The 18,288-nt window shown below is 41.0% G+C and overlaps 2 protein-coding genes across 4 annotated transcripts in view; one reads left to right on the top strand and one right to left on the bottom strand.

Annotated features, from left to right (window-relative positions):
- Positions 1-94: 94 nt before the first annotated feature.
- si:ch211-121a2.4 (transmembrane protein 205) lies at positions 95-14,528 on the bottom strand. Of its 2 annotated transcripts, none has more exons than XM_043698994.1 (4): positions 14,434-14,528; positions 8,947-9,090; positions 3,421-3,584; positions 95-2,324 (listed from the first exon to the last, which is right to left on the bottom strand). In XM_043698994.1, exons 2-4 carry the CDS (start codon positions 9,044-9,046, stop codon positions 2,022-2,024), a joined length of 567 nt encoding a protein of 188 aa, XP_043554929.1. In that variant the 5' UTR covers positions 9,047-9,090; positions 14,434-14,528; the 3' UTR covers positions 95-2,021. The 2 variants fall into 2 exon arrangements, with proteins under 2 accessions (XP_043554929.1, XP_043554930.1); XM_043698995.1 differs by lacking the exon at positions 14,434-14,528 and adding an exon at positions 11,205-11,270.
- A 118-nt stretch (positions 14,529-14,646) lies between these two features.
- The window catches only part of pigb (phosphatidylinositol glycan anchor biosynthesis, class B), a 35,045-nt gene continuing 31,403 nt past the window's right edge, over positions 14,647-18,288 (top strand). Inside the window, exon 1 of one of the 2 annotated variants that reach the window (XM_043698989.1) lies at positions 14,647-14,976. In XM_043698989.1, coding sequence (XP_043554924.1) covers positions 14,853-14,976 — 124 coding nt within the window. In that variant the 5' untranslated portion in view covers positions 14,647-14,852. The remainder of the gene's footprint in view (positions 14,977-18,288) is intronic. The other variant, XM_043698990.1, reaches the window with a different exon arrangement.

The following is an 18,288-nucleotide window of genomic DNA, read 5'->3' as shown; positions in this document are numbered from 1 at the left end:
TGGCAGCAAGATTGCAAAGAGCATAGAGTGTAGGGGACTCAGGGGCTGCTGTTGTGAGGTTGTAAGAAGGGAGATTGAAAAATAGTTTTGCCACCAAAGTCAAAATGTGACAGCTTGAAGGGTAGAATATAAGTGCAAAATGCTCATATTCTGAGAAAAGCCACGATAAATTTTCCGCCAGCTCAGAAATTATCCATTTACTGTTACCCCATTTCCTATCACTCAACCAATTTTATATTCACATTAATAGTGTCACACAGTTGTAAACACCTGGTCATCCACGTACAACATATCAACAGCATTACTCATTCAGCCTTGCTGTAACGTCTTCTAAACATTCCAGCAGATTAGTTAAACATGACTTCCCCTTTAGAAATCCAATTCCTAATCAATCCATCTTTTTCCATGGGATTAGACATAATTGATTGTGACAGAAATAGTAGAGGTTTCCCCACCAAAGTTCAACTAACTTCACATCAGGTAACTGGTTGATATCCTTCCCTAAAAAGGGCAACATGAACCAGATGGGTTTTTACAGTGATCGACAGCTGTTATATGTCACCATTTGGCTAGTTCTCTAACCCAGACTTTAAAAAAAAAATTTGAATTCCAACACAGTTGATAGTAAAATTTAGAGTATGTCCCAGGAACATTTGACAATAATACAGCACTGTTAACTCAAAGGAAATTAGCTATTCTTATTTTGTCTGACCTACATGTGACTTCAGACCTACAGTACTGTGTAGGATTTTTAGTTGCCCTCTGGTGAGAAATGCAGGCATTACATTCCCTGAAATGGCAGAGCAAGCCACTCAATGCAAGGACAATGAAGAATGGGCAACTAATTCTGGCCTTGCCAGTGATACCTTCAGAAAGAACAAAATTAATATAAAAACCATGAGCCATCAAAAGTACATGAAAAACAAACTAGAGAAGTGCAATAATGGAAAGGGTGACAAAATATTCTTTATCAACATTGGAAAATCATTAGTGTTTTTGATACAATACATTCAATCTACATCTTATACAAAATTATACATACACACGACTGCCCTAAAGAGTTATGTACTGTCATCAAATTGGTATGATCTACATTAAAATTTGTTGGATAAAAGAATTAAGAGTTGGGCTAGTGTGGGGCACGGTTTTGAATTTTGGGACTAGACATATGGATCACAAATCTCTTCTAGTTTTCTAAATTCCTGGAAAGGTTATATATAACCTGTTCTAATTTCACTTACATCAATTTCAGGCTAACAAACCAAGTCCATCTAATAGCAGGATTCTCATTGACAAAGAGCATATAAAAATTAATTCACAAGATTAATATATATACTGGCAAATTCCCCTTGGCTGTACTCAAAAATCCCATTGCAGAGCTCCTAAAATTTATTCAATCCCATCAATTTGTGGGTGTGGAAAAGTATGACAGCTTATTTACACATATGCATTATAACACAGGGTAAACTACGGTAAGTCAAACTATAATAGAATTAAACATTTCCCACCCTAAAAAAAAAGTACTGCTGGAAATCGGAATTGAAACCAGAAATCGCTGGAGAAATTTAGCATGTTTGGCAGCATCGATGGAGAGAAAGAGTCAATATTTTGGGTCCAGTGGCCCTTAAAGATTGGAGAGAAAGCAGAATCAATGTTTAAGGGTCACTAGACCCAAAAATGTTGATGCTTTCTCTCTATAGATACTGCCAGACCTGCTGAGGTTCTCCTGCTATTTCAGTTTTTGTTTCAGGTTTATCACCCTAGACTTGTCTTCGCTAATGAATTTCAACAGCGTTGCCTCTAATTTAAAATTTTCTACTTCCCACTGATTTTTGTTCTAAAATATTGCAAATAATAGCATGAACACTTTTAAAAATGCATAATTATTGGAGCGATCATACTGGATTTATGTTCGTCAGACAATACAACAAAATAGTTTTCTTTTCAGCCTTCCATTATTTGTAAATGAAGTTTTCACCATTCAACACTGAGCCTTTAAAATATTTGTACTGAAAACACTTTCATAATGTGGATAAATTGGCTGCCATGTAGTACAAACTTATCCCATTACAGATGATGCAACACAGGTTGCATAAAGAGGAAGTATTGTGATACAGGGTTAGTTGATGTGAAAACTTCTTGTATTTGGGGTTACTCTCCTTCAGCTTGTTATAAGCCTCTCTGTTGGTTGACAATCCAATATCCTTCCCCAGTCCACAGCTCTGTTCAATCAGATGCATGTCAGCCATTATTTCAGAAGTTATCTTACCAAACCATTGTGCATTGAGCCCAGCAACAGTCACACAGATGAAAAGAACAATAATCTGTAAGAAAAGAAATTGCATGTAATCATTTTGAATTACCATTCACTGACTACATGATATAGATCAGGTGTAATATATGGGTCTTCAAACCTGCCAATATATTGATCAAATTTAAGGCAGATTTCTACTGTGGGCTAAAGATAGTCCAGAATTAGCATAAGGCTCTCAAAATATATTTCATTTAGAACACCAGTAAGACATCCAATTAAAACAGCAAATTGAATAAATTATACCATCTTTTTGACATTTTAATACAAATTTAAAATAGTCTAAGAGAATGCTGGGTGAGCATGCATCGGCATTAGGGATCAGATAAGAAACCAACTCTATATTCTTTAATTTAGGTTACTGTATTCAGCACAAATTAGAAAACTTAACTCATTTTGTAGGAACAGCCTGACAATCGCCAGTGTGAGCGCCTCCTCTCCTCGCCCTCCCAAGGTGATGCTGCAGCTAAGCAGGATATAGTGTTTTGATGAACTATCACACAATATCCTGCAATACAATGATGGATCCTAATTCAGAGGATATTCCCAGATTTCTGGATGCACATTTGACTGCTATTCAACATCCTCTTGAGGGTTCAGCAGTTCTCAATAATTCCTAATTTTTTTATGTGATGACAAGATACCAGATAGCACCCAATATGTGACAGCTGCAGGGAAGGCCTCAAAGACAGCAAAACAATTGTGGCACAATGCATTGTTGCTCAAAATAGACAAGCAGGAGGTTGGAAGAACACAGCAAGCTAGGCAAGATCAAGAGGTGGAGAAGTCAACGTATTTGACAAAAGAAAACTGCAGAGGAAAAAGGGTTATACCCGAAACTTTAGCTTCTCCACTTCCTGATGTTTACTGTGTTTTTCTAGCCTCCAGCTTGTCTACCTTGGATTCCAGCATCTGCAGTATTTTTGTCTCTAGCATTGTTGCTCAAAAGCAGCAGAACCTGTGACAAAGTTAACAAGAGATTGTACGTAATCCAGACCATTTCTGGAAAAAATAAAAACATTCGCGATGAAAGGGTTACATCCCACCCAGAATGATGACTATTAACTTCAACACGCTCTCATTGTCCAATTAAAAACACTGAATGTTACCTGAAATGTCTCCTCTTCAGTTAACAACTCACTGGGATGATACATTGCAAAGATGGTTAAATTAAAGAAGGCACAGAAAGATCCAAGGTGAAAGTAGTATGGAAAAAGTCTGCTCTGAATGAAGCCGAATGTGTGTCTCGTGAGGTTACTGCCCATGATCAGACCTGTAGAACAAACAAAATGAGATTAAGAACTTCTGATTAAATTATTGATGAGGACGGCAATACAAAGTCAACCATAGGTTGTACTGTAAAGAGGAAACAAATTTTAAAAAATCATAAAATCAGTCTTTGGCCATTAATATTGGTTATTGCTCACTGTATTTACCATAAGTCTATGCAGTTCAGTATGAAATCCTTTACCTCACTAATTATTTTTTGCAAAGCTGTAAATGGCAATTATGGATGACCAATGAGATACTTTTGCATAAGCAATAACTTATTAAAAAATATTGTGCAGTACTGCAGGTTTTCTGATGCCAATATTAAACTGGGTGAGGGTTAATTATTAATATAAATATCGATGTTAACACTGTCATATTTATCAGACTTGAGTCTTAATCAAGCGCAGCAGTTTTCACACACGTCTGGGGAAGTCAGCAATGGAAACTTAAATCGGAGATAAAATCATTCATGACAAGAAAGTTAAATGGAGTGGATAGGAAGATAGAGGCCATAATCAAATCAGCCACGATCTTACCACATGACGAAACAGGCTTGAGAAACCAAATAGTCCTCATTTGTATGTATAATTCATATGAATGTAGTACATACAAATATGTACTTTTGTAAAATATGGAAAGGAAATAGGGCAACCTCTAACAGAATCAACTACAAAATTATTCTTCGAGTTTGAATACATCAGATGGACTCTAGAATTGTTTTCTACAGTCCCTCATTCCGCATTCCAACAGGTGACTCAGTCATAGAGGTGTACAGCATGGAAACAGGCCCTTTGGTCCAACTCGTCCATGCCAACCAGATATTCCAAGCCAATTAGTCCCACCTGCCATATCCCCCCCAAACCTTCCTGTTCATATACCCATCTAGATGCCTTTTAAATGTTGCAATTGTACTAGCCTCCTCCACTTCCTCTGGCAGCTCATTCCATTTACGCATCACCTTCTGCATGAAACATTTGCCCCTTAGGTCCTTTTTATACCTTTCCGCTCTCACCCTAAACCTATGCCCTCTAGTTCTGGACTCCTCCACCCCAAGGAAAAGACTTTGTCTGTTTATCCCATCCATGCCCCTTATGACTTTATAAACCTCTATGAGGTCACCCCTCAGCCTCCATCACTCCAGGGAAAACAGCCCTAGCCTATTCAACCTCTCCCTGTAGATCAAATCTTCCGACCCAGGCAAACCCTTGTCAATCTTTTCTGAACCCGTTTCACACCATCTTTCCGATAGGAAGGAAACCAAAATTGCATGCAATATTCCAACAGTGGACTAACCAATGTCCTGTACAGCCGCAACATGACCTTCCAATTCCTGTACTCAATACTCTGACCAATAAAGGAAAGCATACCAAATGCCTTCTTCACTATCCTATCTACCTGCGACTCTACTTTCAAGCTGTGAACCTGCTCTCCAAGGTCTCTTTGTTCAGCAACACTCCCTAGGACCTTACCATTAAGGGTATAAGTCCTGCTAAGATTTGCTTTCCCAAAACGCAGCACCTTGCATTTAACTAAATTAAACTCCATCTGCCACTTCTCAGCCCATTGGCCCATCTGATCAAGATCCCGTTGTAACCTGAGGTCACCTTCTGTGCTGAGGAGAAAGTGAGGACTGCAGATGCTGGAGATCAGAGCTGAAAATGTGTTGCTGGAAAAGCGCAGCAGGTCAGGCAGCATCCAAGGAACAGGAGAATCAATGTTTCGGGCATAAGGACATCTTCAGGAATGAGGAAAGTGTGTCCAGCAGGCTAAGATAAAAGGTAGGGAGGAGGGACTTGGTGGTGGGGTCCGTTTGGAGGTGGTATATTTCCCTCCCCTCCCCTATCAGCGTTCCGAAAAGACCACTCCCTCCGTGATTCCCTCGTCAGGTCCACACCCCCCCACCAACCAACCCAACCTACACTCCTGGCACCTTCCCTTGCAACCGCAAGAAATGCAAAACTTGCGCCCACACCTCCCCCCTTACTTCCCTCCAAGGCCCCAAGGGATACTTCCATATCCACCACAAATTCACCTGCGCTTCCACACACATCATTTATTGCATCTGCTGCACCCGATGTGGCCTCCTCTATCTTGGGGAGACAAGCTGCCTACTTGCGGAACGTTTCAGAGAACACCTCTGGGACACCCGGACCAACCAACCCAACCACCCCGTGGCTCAACACTTCAACACCCCCTCCCACTCCACCAAGGACATGCAGGTCCTTGGACTCCTCCATCGCCAGACCATAGCAACACGACGGTTGGAGGAAGAGCGCCTCATCTTCCGCCGAGGAACCCTCCAACCACAAGGGATGAACTTAGATTTCTCCAGTTTCCTCATTTCTCCTCCCCCCACCTTGTCTCAGTCAAATCCCTCGAACTCAGCACCACTTTCCTAGCCTGCAATCTTCTTCCTGACCTCTCCGCCCCCACCCCACTCCAGCCTATCACCCTCACCTTGACCTCCTTCCACCTATCGCATTTCCAACGCCCCTCCCCCAACTCTCTCCTCCCTACCTTTTATCTTAGCCTGCTGGACATACTTTCCTCATTCCTGAAGAAGGGCTTATGCCCGAAACATCAATTCTCCTGTTCCATGGATGCTGCCTGACCTGCTGCGCTTTTCCAGCAACACATTTTCAGCCGTAACCTTCTGTGCTGTCCACTACACCTCCAATTTTGGTGTCATCAGCAAACTTACTAACTATACCTCTTATGCTCATATCCAAATCATTTATGTAAATGACAAAAAGTAGTGGACCCAGCACCGATCCTTGTGGCACTCTAGTGGTCACAGGCCTCCAGTCTGAAAAACAACTCCACCACCACCCTCTGTCTTCTATCTTTGAGCCAGTTCTGTATCCAAATGGCTAGTTCTCCCTGTATTCCATGAGATCTAAGCTTGCTCACCAGTCTTCCATGGAAACCTTGTCAAACACCTTACTGAAGTCCATATAGATCACATCTACCCCTCTGCCCTCATCAATCCTCTTTGTCACTTCTTCAAAAAACTCAGTCAAGTTTGAGAGACATGATTTCCCACACACAAAGCCATGTTGACGATCCCTAAATCAGTCCTTGCCTTTCCAAATACACGTACATCCTGTCCCTCAGGATTCCATCCAACAACTTGCTCACCACCAACATCAGGCTCACTGGTCTATAGTTCTCTGGCTTGTCCTTACCAACTTTCTTAAACAGTGGCACTACGTAAGCCAACCTCCAGTCTTTCAGCATCTCATCTGTGACTATCAATGATACAAATATCTCAGTAAGAGGCCCAGCAATCACTTCCCTAGCTTTCCAGAGTTCTCAGGTACACCTGATCAGGTCTAGGGGATTTAATCCAGCTTTATGCGTTTCAAGACATCCGAGCACTTCCTCCTCTGTAATATGGACATTTGTCAAGATGTCACCATCTACATTCTATGTCTTACATGTCCTTTTCCACAGTAAATACTGACGCAAAATACTTGTTTAGTAGCTCCCCCATTTTCTGCGGCTCCACACAAAGGCTGCATTGGTGATCTTTGAAGGGCCCTATTCTCTCCCTAGTTACCCTTTTGTCCTTGATGTATTTGCAAAATCCCTTTGGATTCTCCTTAATGGTATTTGCCAAAACTGTCTCATGTCCCCTTTTTGCCCTCTAATTTCTCCCTTCAGTACACTCCTACTGCCTTTTTACTCTAAGGATTCACTCCATCTATCCTGTCTATGCCTGACATACACTTCCTTCTTTTTCTTAACCAAACCCTCAAATTCCTTTAGACATTCAGCATTCCCTATACCTATCAACCTTTCCTTTCACCCAAACATGAAGATACTCTCGTTATCTCATTTCTGAAGGCATCCCATTTTCCAGCCGTCCCTTTATCTGGGAACATCTGCCCCCATTCAGCTTTTGAAAGTTCTTGCCTAATACTGTCAAAATTGGCCTTCTTCCAATTTAGAAGATTAACTGTTAGACCTGGTCTATCCTTTTCCATCACTATTTTAAAACTCTGAATTATGGTCGCTGGCCCCAAAGTGCTCCCCTTTTTACCGGGAATAAAAAAGAAACGGAGATGTAGGGAGGAAATTCAAGAACATGGGTACTTGCCACTAATAATGAACAAAAGGACTTTGAAATGCTGAAAAGGAGAAACACACCGAACTGTACAAGGGGAGTTCTAATGTGTTGGACAAACTCCAATGTTCTGGTCGATTGTGTCTAAGCATAAAGAGATGTTGAGTAGGAAAAGAGGCGATAATGTTCAACTATTACAGAATATTATTCATGACTTTGATTACAAGAGTTGAAGAAAAGTGCCAGCTTATTTAAGTCGAGCGTCTGCTCTGGGATAATTTGAGATTGCGGGTAGTTAGATGGGCTATAGTAATTCGACAAGCTGAATCTGTGCTTTTGTGAGCTGCGATTGTGAGGTTTCATAAGTAAATTATGAATTTTTCCATTCCAATACCGAATCACATCACACTTCAAAGGCATTGGAAAGAATACCAAAAATTATAATTTCTTCCATCATAGAAGTTGCACTTTATTCTTTAATATTTCTTTCCCCCACAGTACAACTAATGAAATATTGGATTTGCTTTTAAGGACAAATAATGAGAAGTATACATTTCAAAACATTTGTAAATCACTTTCTTGTACATCCTAGGTAAGGCTACTGGATTTCATGATCACAGTAAAACTAATTGGAGTACATAATTTAATTTTTCAAGTCAGTTTGATGCAGTGGCTTTGATCACATCTTTATTGAGACATAGAATTGCATGTACACCTTTGAAAAATGTTGTTAGGTAGGAGACATGAGAAACTGTTTGAAGCTATTGAACAGCTTTCCAATTATACTCCATTGCCTAGAACAAATGCGTGTATGGATGCATGGTCATTGTGGCATGTTTGATCCCGTTAAACTATAGAGAATAGAAACAAGTATTAACTATCAATAGTAATGGTTCAACAAAAGAATCAATTACAGGGGAGGCAATGGCTTAGTGGTAATGTCACTAGACAAGTAATCCAGAATTCCAGTTAATATTCTAGGATCAAAGATTTGAATGTTAGGTGGTGAAGTTTGAAATAAAAAAAAACAGAATAAAAAGCTAGCCTAATGGTGACCATTAATCAACAACTGTTGATTGCTGGAAAAATTCATCTGGTTCAGTAATGTCCTTTAGGGAAGGAAATCTGCCATCCTTAACTGGTCTGGCCAACAAGCGAATTCCGATCCACAGCAATGTGGTTGATTTTAAACTGCTCCCTGGGCAAGTAGGATGGGCAACAAAGGCTGGTCAAGCCAATGCTGTACATGTCCCCATTTCAGAAATTAAAAAAAGTACAGGAGAGAGGAGACACTTACCTGATATAAATGTGACCCATATCTGCATTCCCCAGAAGGTGGAGAGGAACATCAGGTGCAGAAGTTTGGCAAACGTTGTAGGTTCTCCTTCAGTCGGCATGGTAACTTACACAGATGACATCACAACCAAGGAAGGCAGAAACCCTGTGCCAAGGGAAAGAAGACATGAGACCAAAGTGAAATGTAAAACAAAAGTTAAACCAAGCTCAAAAATGACCATCAGTCTCAATTTCAGATTTGCAAACATATATTTACCAAAAGGTATAATATGTCCTCCAGTGTAAATTCTTAAAAGAAAACAACAAATGTCTTTTAAATTATTAAATATGTGAAAGTGATTTCACTTGTGGAGAATAGTAAAACTGAAGGAAATCAGTTCAAGTTTTCAGAAGAAACACCGTCCAGAGTAGTGATAATATGGAATTTACTATTATAAGTTGAAGAAAGTCATACAGCCCAAAAACAGACCTTTCAGTCCAACCAGTCCACGCCAACTATAATCCTAAATTAGTGCCACCTGCCTGCATTTGGTCCATATCCTTCCAAACATTTCCTATTCATGTTCTTATCCAAATGTCTTTTAAACATTTTAACTGTACCTGGATCCACCTGTGAAGTTAATTCCATATGCCAACCACTCTTTAAAAAAAAGGTTGCCTCATGTCTCTCTTTTCTCACCTCAAAAACATGCCCAGAGTTTTGCAATCTCCCTCCCTTGGGAAAAGACATCTGCAATTCACCACATCTATACCCCTCATGATTTTATAAACCTCAAAAAGGTGACCTCTCAGTCTCCAACGGACTTGTTAAAAAAAAAAGTGCCAATCTAATAAATCAAACCCTTCATTCCCAGCAACATCCTGGCAAAAAACTTTACTGAAGTTTCTCCAGTTTAATATCTTTACTATAACAGAACTGGACATTTCTCCAGAAGATGCCTTCCTAACATCCTATACAATCTTAAAATTACATCCCAATTCTTACACTTGAAGAACTGAGCAATGAAGGCAAACGTGCTAAATTGCTTCTTAATCACCCTGTCTACATGTGACACAAAAACTTCAAAGAATTGCAAATTTGAAGCCCATGGACTCTCTTCTACAACATTGCCCAAGGCCCTACGTTTAGTTGTACAAGTCCTGCCATTGTTCATATTACAAAAATGCAATACTTTGCATATATCCAAATTAAACTCCATCTGCCACTCCTCAGCCCATTGACCCAATTGATCAATATCTCTTTGTGATCTTAAGATAACCTTCTTCACTGTCCACTATGCCACCAATTTTAGCTTCATTTACAAACTTACTAACCATGACTTCTATATTCTCTTTCAAATTGTTTATAAATCATGGACCCAGCACTGTTCTCTGTTGAACACTGTTGGTAACAAGCATCCAATACGAAAAACCACCATCTCTCACCAGTTTATTGTCTGCCATTAAGCCAATTTTGCATCCAATTAGCAAGCTCATCCTGAATCCCATGTGATTTAACTTTACTAATTAGTCTACCATGTGAAACCTCAAAGGCTTTAGTAAAGTCCAAGTAAACAATGTCTACCACTCTGCCCTCAACAATATTCTTGGTTGCTTCCTCAAAAATCTCAATGAGACATAATTTCCCTTGCACGAAACCATACTGACTATTCCTAATCATTCCTTGCCTCTCCAAATGCATATTAGTCCCATTTTTCAGAATCACCTTCAATAATGTTGCAGCTGCACATGGAATTGTGTGCGAGCAATTCTGGTCTCCTTCCTAGAGGAAGAATGTTGTGAAACCTGAAAGGGTTCAGAAAAGATTTACAAGGACGTTGCCAGGATTGGAGGGTTTGAGCTATAGGGAGGGGCTGAATAGGGTTTCAGAGGCTGAGGAGTGACCTTATAGAGGTTTATAAAATCATGAAGCGCATGGATAGGTTAAATAGCCAAGGTCTTTTCCTTCAAGTGGGGGAGTCCAGAAGTAGAGGGCATAAATTTAGGGTGAGAAGAGAAAGTTTTAAAAGGGACCCAAGGATAATGTTTTCACACAGAGGGTGGTGCTTGTATGGAATGAGCTGCCAGTAGTAGTGGTGGAAGCTGATGCTTTTTCAATGCTGTAATTGTATCTGGATGGGTAACTGAATAGGAACCAGAGGGATATGGGCCAAGTGCTGGCAAATGGGACTAGATTAATTTAGGGATATCTGGTTGGCATGGACGAATTGGACCGAAGTGTCTGTTTCCATGCTGTACATCTTTATGCCTCTAACTTACCCATCCCTGAAGTCACATGTTTTTAGTTTCCAGGTTCTTTCTTCTATCCCTTTTTAAACAAAGGCACAACATTAGCCATTCCCCAATCCTCCAGCATCTCACCCATGGTTATAGATGAAATAAATATTTTTGCAAGGTCCCTGCAAACTCCTCCATAACTCCCCACAACACCTTGGGATACACTACATCAGGTCCCAGAGATTTATCCATCTTTATATTTTCTAAGACTTCCAGCACTTCCTCTTCTAAAATATTTCAAATCAATATTTATTTCAGAGTTCTGTAGCTTCCATTTCTTTCTCCAAAGTAAAAACAGGTGTATTTATTTAACATCACTCCTATCTCCTGAGGTTCAACACAAAGACAACCTCTTTGATCTTTAAGGGACCCAACTCTCTGTCTCATTGCCTTCTTGCTCTTAATGTATTTGTAGAATCTTAGACTATCCTTAGCCTTAGTAGACACTTATATCCCCACTTTGCCTTCCTGATCTCTCTTAAGAATGCCCCTACATATTTAAATGCACTTCAGTGAAAAGTAGATAAAGAGAGCAGGCGATAGATCTATGAGGAAAGATGAGGAGAGGCATTGAACAGAGTATTGATCCTATCTACCATTTACAAGGCACAAGTTAGGAGAATAATGCAATAGTGCACTCCTGACTTGCCTGGATGGGTGCAGCTCCAACAACAATGGACATGATTTCCAGGACAAAGCAGCCCACTTGACTGGCACATCTAGAAACATCCATTCCCTTCAACAAGATGCTCAGCAAAAACAATGAACTATCTACAAGTTGCACTGCAAATATTCACCAAGGCTCCTTAGACTGCAGCTTCCAAACCCACGACTGTTAGAAGGAAAAGGGCAGCAGATACATATGCGCACCATAGGCTACAAGATCTTCTCCAAGCCAGTCACCATCCTGACTTGGAAATATATCATGATTTGGAGGTGCCGGTGTTGGACTGGAGTGGTCAAAGTTAGAAATCACAACAACAGGTATAGTCGAACAGGTTTATTTGGAAGCATGTAAGATTCTGTAAGCCCCACTTTAGAAATAGAATTGACTCAACATTGTGACAGACTTTACCTTCACACATTTAATGCATTGTCTGAGCTGAAATGATACCTATTACTAGAAATGCTGACACCACCTTGAGAATGTAGTTCTGGGATTTACATATTAAAGAATCTAAACCACCATATCCCGGGGGGGGGGCACGGTGGCTCAGTGGTTAGCACTGCTTGCCTCACAGCACCAGGGTCCCAGGTTCGATTCCAGCCTCGGGCGACTGTGTGTGGAGTTTGCACATTCTCCACGTGTCTGCGTGGGTTTCCTCCCACAGTCCAAAGATGTGCAGGGTAGGTGAATTGGCTGTGCTAAATTGCCCATAGTTATTAGGAGCATTCATCAGAGGGGCAAGTGTGGACTTGTTGGCCGAAGGGCCTGTTTCCACACTGTAGGGAATCTAATCATATCCCATTCTAAAAGATGGGAGACTGAATCAAACTGTAACCTGGTGATGTGTGATTTTTAATCAAAGTTCTTTAATATAACATTACAGCTCCATGGCATTGTAAACCTTTTGCTATAAATTCTGTGTCATATGGTCATGTTCCACAACTTCAAGATTAGTGTGGTTCTGGAAAAGCACAGCAGTTCAGACAGCATCTGAGGAGCAGGCTTTTGCAAACGTCGATTTTCCTGTTCCTCAGATGCTGCCTGAACTGCTGTACTTTTCCAGCACCACTAATTTCGACTCTGATCTCCAGCCCTCATTTTCGTCATGTTCCACAACTACCTAATGAAGAGGCAGTGCCTCCCAAAGTTTGTGCTTCCGAATAAACCCGTTGCGACTATAACCTGGTGTTGTGTGATATTTAACTTCGGAAATATATCAGGGTCAGAATCCTGGAACTCCTTCCTTACTGGCATTATGGGTGTACTGAGACTAGATGGACTGCCGCAGCTCACCACCTTCTCAAGGGCAACTAGCAATGGACAATAAATGCTGGACAGACCAACATAACCCACATCCCATCAGTATTTTTTTTTAAAACGGTCCTGTCTGTTACACCATATGTATTAGACATTCAACAATAACTTTCCCTGCTAGCCTGTTGATATTTCCATTCTGGTTACTATTTCTTTCTCAGCGTGATGTTAAGAATTGGCAGCATTGTTTAGATTCGTTAACTTGATTAATCCTGCCAGGTGTGGTGCGCTCTGGATGCAAATCCATCTTCGCAACCGATCTAAACCTTCCAATATGCTATCCATCAGTCAACTTCACGAAACCAGATCTCGCTGTCCCTACTTATTTAGGATTATGGAAGCGCTCGATCTCTCTTGGTTCGGAGCACAAAATTACTTCGTAACATCTTGAGCTCCACCACCATAAATTCCAACTGTTCTGTACAGCGCCACGTTTCGCTTACTCACAGCGTTCTATCGAAAAGTCAATGACCTGAAAGATTAACCCTAATTGTCTTCACAGATACTGCCTGACCATACCGACTGTTACCAGCATTTTCTGTTTTTAAACTGAGAACAAAGCACTGCTTGTTGACTTAAATAGATGAATTACTTCTGCGCGACAGGACTCCAGTCACACTTCTTGCTTTTTAGTTTCACTATCCCTTCTCCTTTGCCCAATATAAATTTCTTACATCCAGCTTGGAGATATAAAAATATAAGATAGCCAGAAATTAAACTATTTTAAACAGATTCTGCTAGGCCTGCTGTGTATTTCCAGAATTTTTTAACTTGCCTTAAAAGGCAGATGAGAGTTGATCAGCTCAGAGTTGAACTCTGGTGAACTTTCAACATTAAATAGATCTGAAAAATGACCTTGTGTTGAGAATGTTTGTGCATGTGTGCTCGCCGGGGTGGGAGGTAAAAATACAACAGCCAACGGGAACTCGGTGAGGTTAATCCATTTTCTGAGGCTGTCACAAGCGTCAATTAACCAAAACTGCGGAGTTTTAACAAAATTACAACGATCAAATAATATATTTCCACGCTTTTCTCTTTTAAAATATCCAGATATAGCTCCAAGTTCTCAGATATAGCTTTTAGGTCAGACTAAACTTTCACCGATACGCCGCTTTTCATTGAAGACGGAAAATTAAACTTTGAAATTGTACTTGCATTTCCCAAAACTTTACGTTAAAGAACTTTGTAGTGCTGCTTCAGGAATGGAGGAAAGAAATGCACAAGATTTACCTTCCTATCGTCTGTCCCGAGCTGGGTCAGGCTACAACCTGCCTCGGTACAAGCCAGCGCTACACTCTCACTGTATCATTCCCCTCCCCCAGCCGCTCTCCTCATTGGCTCTAGTCACCTCCCAGCTGCTCAGGGGAGAAGGTACCAATCAACAGCATGAGATCCCGCCCCCCAGCGGGGAGAGCGCAGGCGCAACTGTCGCAAGTTCTTATGGTTTTCGTAGTTTTTCCAGGAGAGGCGCGCCGTCACCCACTCCTTGGCCACACCGAGCCGGGACGATTGGCCCGTCCCACGCGTGCGCCTGGTAGCCCCGCGCGCTGATTCACTGAATGGAGCTCGCGGCTCGGCTGGGTGATATCACGTGGCCGGAAGCGGAATAGAACAGTGAAGATTGTCGTGCACCAAGTGCCACAGTCAGAATGGATACACTTCGCAGAAAACTGTTCTTGGGTAGACACGCTGCAGCCTCAGAAACCGTTAGACTCAGAAAGAGAAAGTCAATCCTGTACAGTAAAGAGCGCTGCAACACTGAGCAGGGCGCAGGTACAGTACAGGAGCTACTTTAATCCGTCCTCGGATCGTCCCTGCTCTCTGAACATGTTACTGAAATTCGTCTCGCACTGTTCTGCTTGTGCAAACAAACCCTACAATGAGATTTGTTGTCCTGGGAATATTTTTCCCAGTAGAGGGAAAATCCATTCTTTACTAGAGGGATCGCAGTTTTAATTTTAATTATTATTGTTACATGTATGTAGGTACAGTGCTAAGTTTTGTTTTATGTGCAGTACTGTATGGGTAGGTCATATCATACAACGTGCTTTAGGGTAATAGAGCGAAGAATACAATGTTACAGTTGCAGTGAAGGTGCACAAAGTGTGATCAACATTAAATTTAAAATTTGAGAGGTCCATTCCGAAGTCTAATAACAACGGGGACGAAGCTATTCTTGAATCTGTTGGTATGTCTGAGCTTTAAGGTAAGGGGTAGGAGGTTTAATAAAAACCAAAAGAAACACGGAAGCTGTAAATTAGAAATGAAAACAGAAATTGCTGGAAAAGCTCAACAGATCTGACAGCATCTGTGAGGAGAAATCAGAGTTAACATTTCGGGTCCAGTGACCCTTCAGTTTAGGTGGAATTTAAGGGGAGATCAAAAAGGTCACCAAGACTGTGGATATCTGGAATCATAGAATCCCTGCAATGTTGCAGGCGCTTTGGTCTAGCAAGTTCACACCAACTGTCTGAAGAGTTTCCCACCCAGACCCATTCCCCGTTACTCTGCATTTTTCCTGACTAATGCACCTAACCTATGCTGGAACTCACTAAAATGGTAGAGGCAGGAATCTTTGATATTTAAGCAATATTTAGATGACCACTTAAAAGACCATTCCATACAACTTGGTAGGGTATGGCACAAGAAAGAACAGATTAGATTGAATAGATGCTTGAAGATTGGTGTGGAGATGTTGCCCCTTTTTCTGTGTTGTAAAGACTCTAACTTTGCCTTGCTGCACATCCTGCAGGGATTTTATTCTGTTCTCACAGTTTCTCTCATTGCCATTGCCTCAGTTTTAACAATGTACTACTACTTTAGTTGACAGGGTATTGACCATTTCCATTCCATTTCTCACAGTGATCTTTCCCATTGTCCTTAAATATCGACATTCAATGGATAACCCTTTGTTTTTTCTGCCATTTCCAGTGTGATGTCACCACTGACCATTTCAGCACTGTGTTGCACTGAGTTTCCCACAACACTTATTCTCCTTCCCTTGAAACATTTTCGGTCAAACCCAAGAGATTCAACACTTGCCTTTTCAACTGGTATCTTTTTCAATGTCCAAGGCCCCCAAAGCATCATCCAGGGTGAAGTCGTCATTTACTTACACAGTACCAGCTTTAATCAAGTATACTCGTTTCATTGCTTGCGATGCAGTCTACTATGCATTGTGGCACCAAATACAGATTGGTTGATCACTTTGCAGAAAACCTTGATTCAGGTCATAAATGTAACCCTGACCTTTTGGATGCTTATCATTTTAATTTTCTTGCACACACCCGTTCTGTTTCATCTGTCCGTGACTCGTACATCCTTCCATTGAAATTCCGTGTACATTTGAGGAACATCATGTCATCTTTTGGTTCACCCTTTCCAGGCTCAACCGAGAGTCCTCTGTGTTTCAGATGGCAGCTGCTGTTAGTGATTCTGCTTTCCCATTTACACCTTTTCTGCGTCAATCATTTGTTGCTTGTACCCTAACCACCCCCATTTCCTTTGCTCTATCATTCATTTAATCTCTCCTACATATTAAATTCTGCATTTTTTGTTCCCTCTTTTACTGTTTCTGAATTTGCTTAAAATTTATGCACTGTTACCCATATGTGCTTTGTATGGTATGATCTGCCTGTAGTGCATACAAAACAAAACTTGTCACTGAACTTAAGCACATGTGACAGATTAGATTCTATTAATTATTGTCACATCTCAGAATTTTTTTCTATTCTGATTTAAGAGTATGTCTGAAATGCTAATTTTCTTTCTGTCCATGGATCCTGCCAGTTCTCCTAAACATCTTTTTAAAAAAATTTCAGATTTCTAGCAACCAAAGCATTTGGCTTTTATATGATCCTCTCAATGATCTCTTAGGTTAATTGAAAAGGTTCACTGAAACTTGGTAGGGTATGGCCCAAGGAAGAACTAATTAGTTTTGGTGAAGATTATTTGGATATGGGATTTTTTTAAAGGATCTGTTAACGCCGGGAGATAGGTAAATTTACTTTTATGATGTCATGAATGGTTTTAGCTGCTCTGGTGGAATGTGTCAGAGCTGTCAAAATGTGAGTGGAGTTTTCAGAACTGGATGTGAATGGCCTGAACCCACCTCAGTGAGATGGAAGTAGTTGGGATCATGGGAGGAGGAAGTGACAATGCAGCCTCTTGATGAAGAAAAAAGAAAATTCTGTACTTATGCAGAGAATCAACCAGGCAGGCATGTCATCAAGGAAGAGTTGGATAATTGTAATTAAGTTAATAAAATGTGATGGAGGTTTGTCCTCTACTATGTGCCCTCTTTGCTCATTTTGTTACTGTGTACAAGGATATTTTTATATGGTGTAGCATTGCTCTTTGTATTGCTGGCACCTCATATTTCTGCTTCCCCACTGTTTCAAAGGTCCTAAGTTACAGGTGTCTGACAACTTCTCTGTAATTCTTCCACCAATTATTTCAGTTTTATGGCCCCTGTTTATTGCTCACTATGCTATGAAATAGATCCTTTTGTATTCACTCAATCTAGGCCTATCAATTTTATGTACTTCAATTAATTCTTCTGTCAATCTCCTCTGTTCCAAAGAAAGCATCTATAATCAACAGGAAAGCTATTTTGGAGAATCTCTGTTTGTCTCAGTCCCTCAGGGTCGGGTTTGACTTGCTTGCTTCCATAGTGGTCCAGCAGATTCTGAGGTAGCAAAAATTGTGAGATCTGGAGGCTCTGCCGCAGATGCTGCTTGAAGGGTTTGGTAGAGAGGTTGCTCTCAGGTTTCTGTGCTCCCTTTGACACTTCAGTTTTATGTCTGCACAATCGTGATGAAATCTCTCGGTATTCAATGCCCTCCCAGATGAGCCATAGAACATAGAAGAATACAGCGCAGTACAGGCCCTTCGGCCCTCGATGTTGCGCCGATCCAAGCCCACCTATACTACACTAGCCCACTATCCTCCATATGCCTATCCAATGCCCGCTTAAATGCCCATAATGAGGGAGAGTCCACCACTGCTACTGGCAGGGCATTCCATGAACTCACGACACGCTGAGTAAAGAACCTACCCCTAACATCTGCCCTATACCTACCCCCC

Source organism: Chiloscyllium plagiosum, chromosome 11, assembly GCF_004010195.1.
Source record: "Chiloscyllium plagiosum isolate BGI_BamShark_2017 chromosome 11, ASM401019v2, whole genome shotgun sequence".
Classification (NCBI taxonomy): domain Eukaryota; kingdom Metazoa; phylum Chordata; class Chondrichthyes; order Orectolobiformes; family Hemiscylliidae; genus Chiloscyllium; species Chiloscyllium plagiosum.
The sequence above is the reverse complement of the archived record's forward strand: the minus strand, read 5'-3'. Positions and strand labels throughout refer to the sequence as shown.

What these genes read in the sequence shown, in the direction of transcription:
- si:ch211-121a2.4 (XM_043698994.1), bottom strand. Translation starts at nt 9,046, where the DNA reads ATGCCGACTGAAGGAGAACCTACAACGTTTGCCAAACTTCTGCACCTG. An exon ending in ATGGGTCACATTTATATCAG is followed by an intron (nt 3,585 to 8,946) that starts GTAAGTGTCTCC and finishes TTTGTTCTACAG; the next exon opens with GTCTGATCATGGGCAGTAAC. An exon ending in CTGAAGAGGAGACATTTCAG is followed by an intron (nt 2,325 to 3,420) that starts GTAACATTCAGT and finishes CTTTTCTTACAG; the next exon opens with ATTATTGTTCTTTTCATCTG.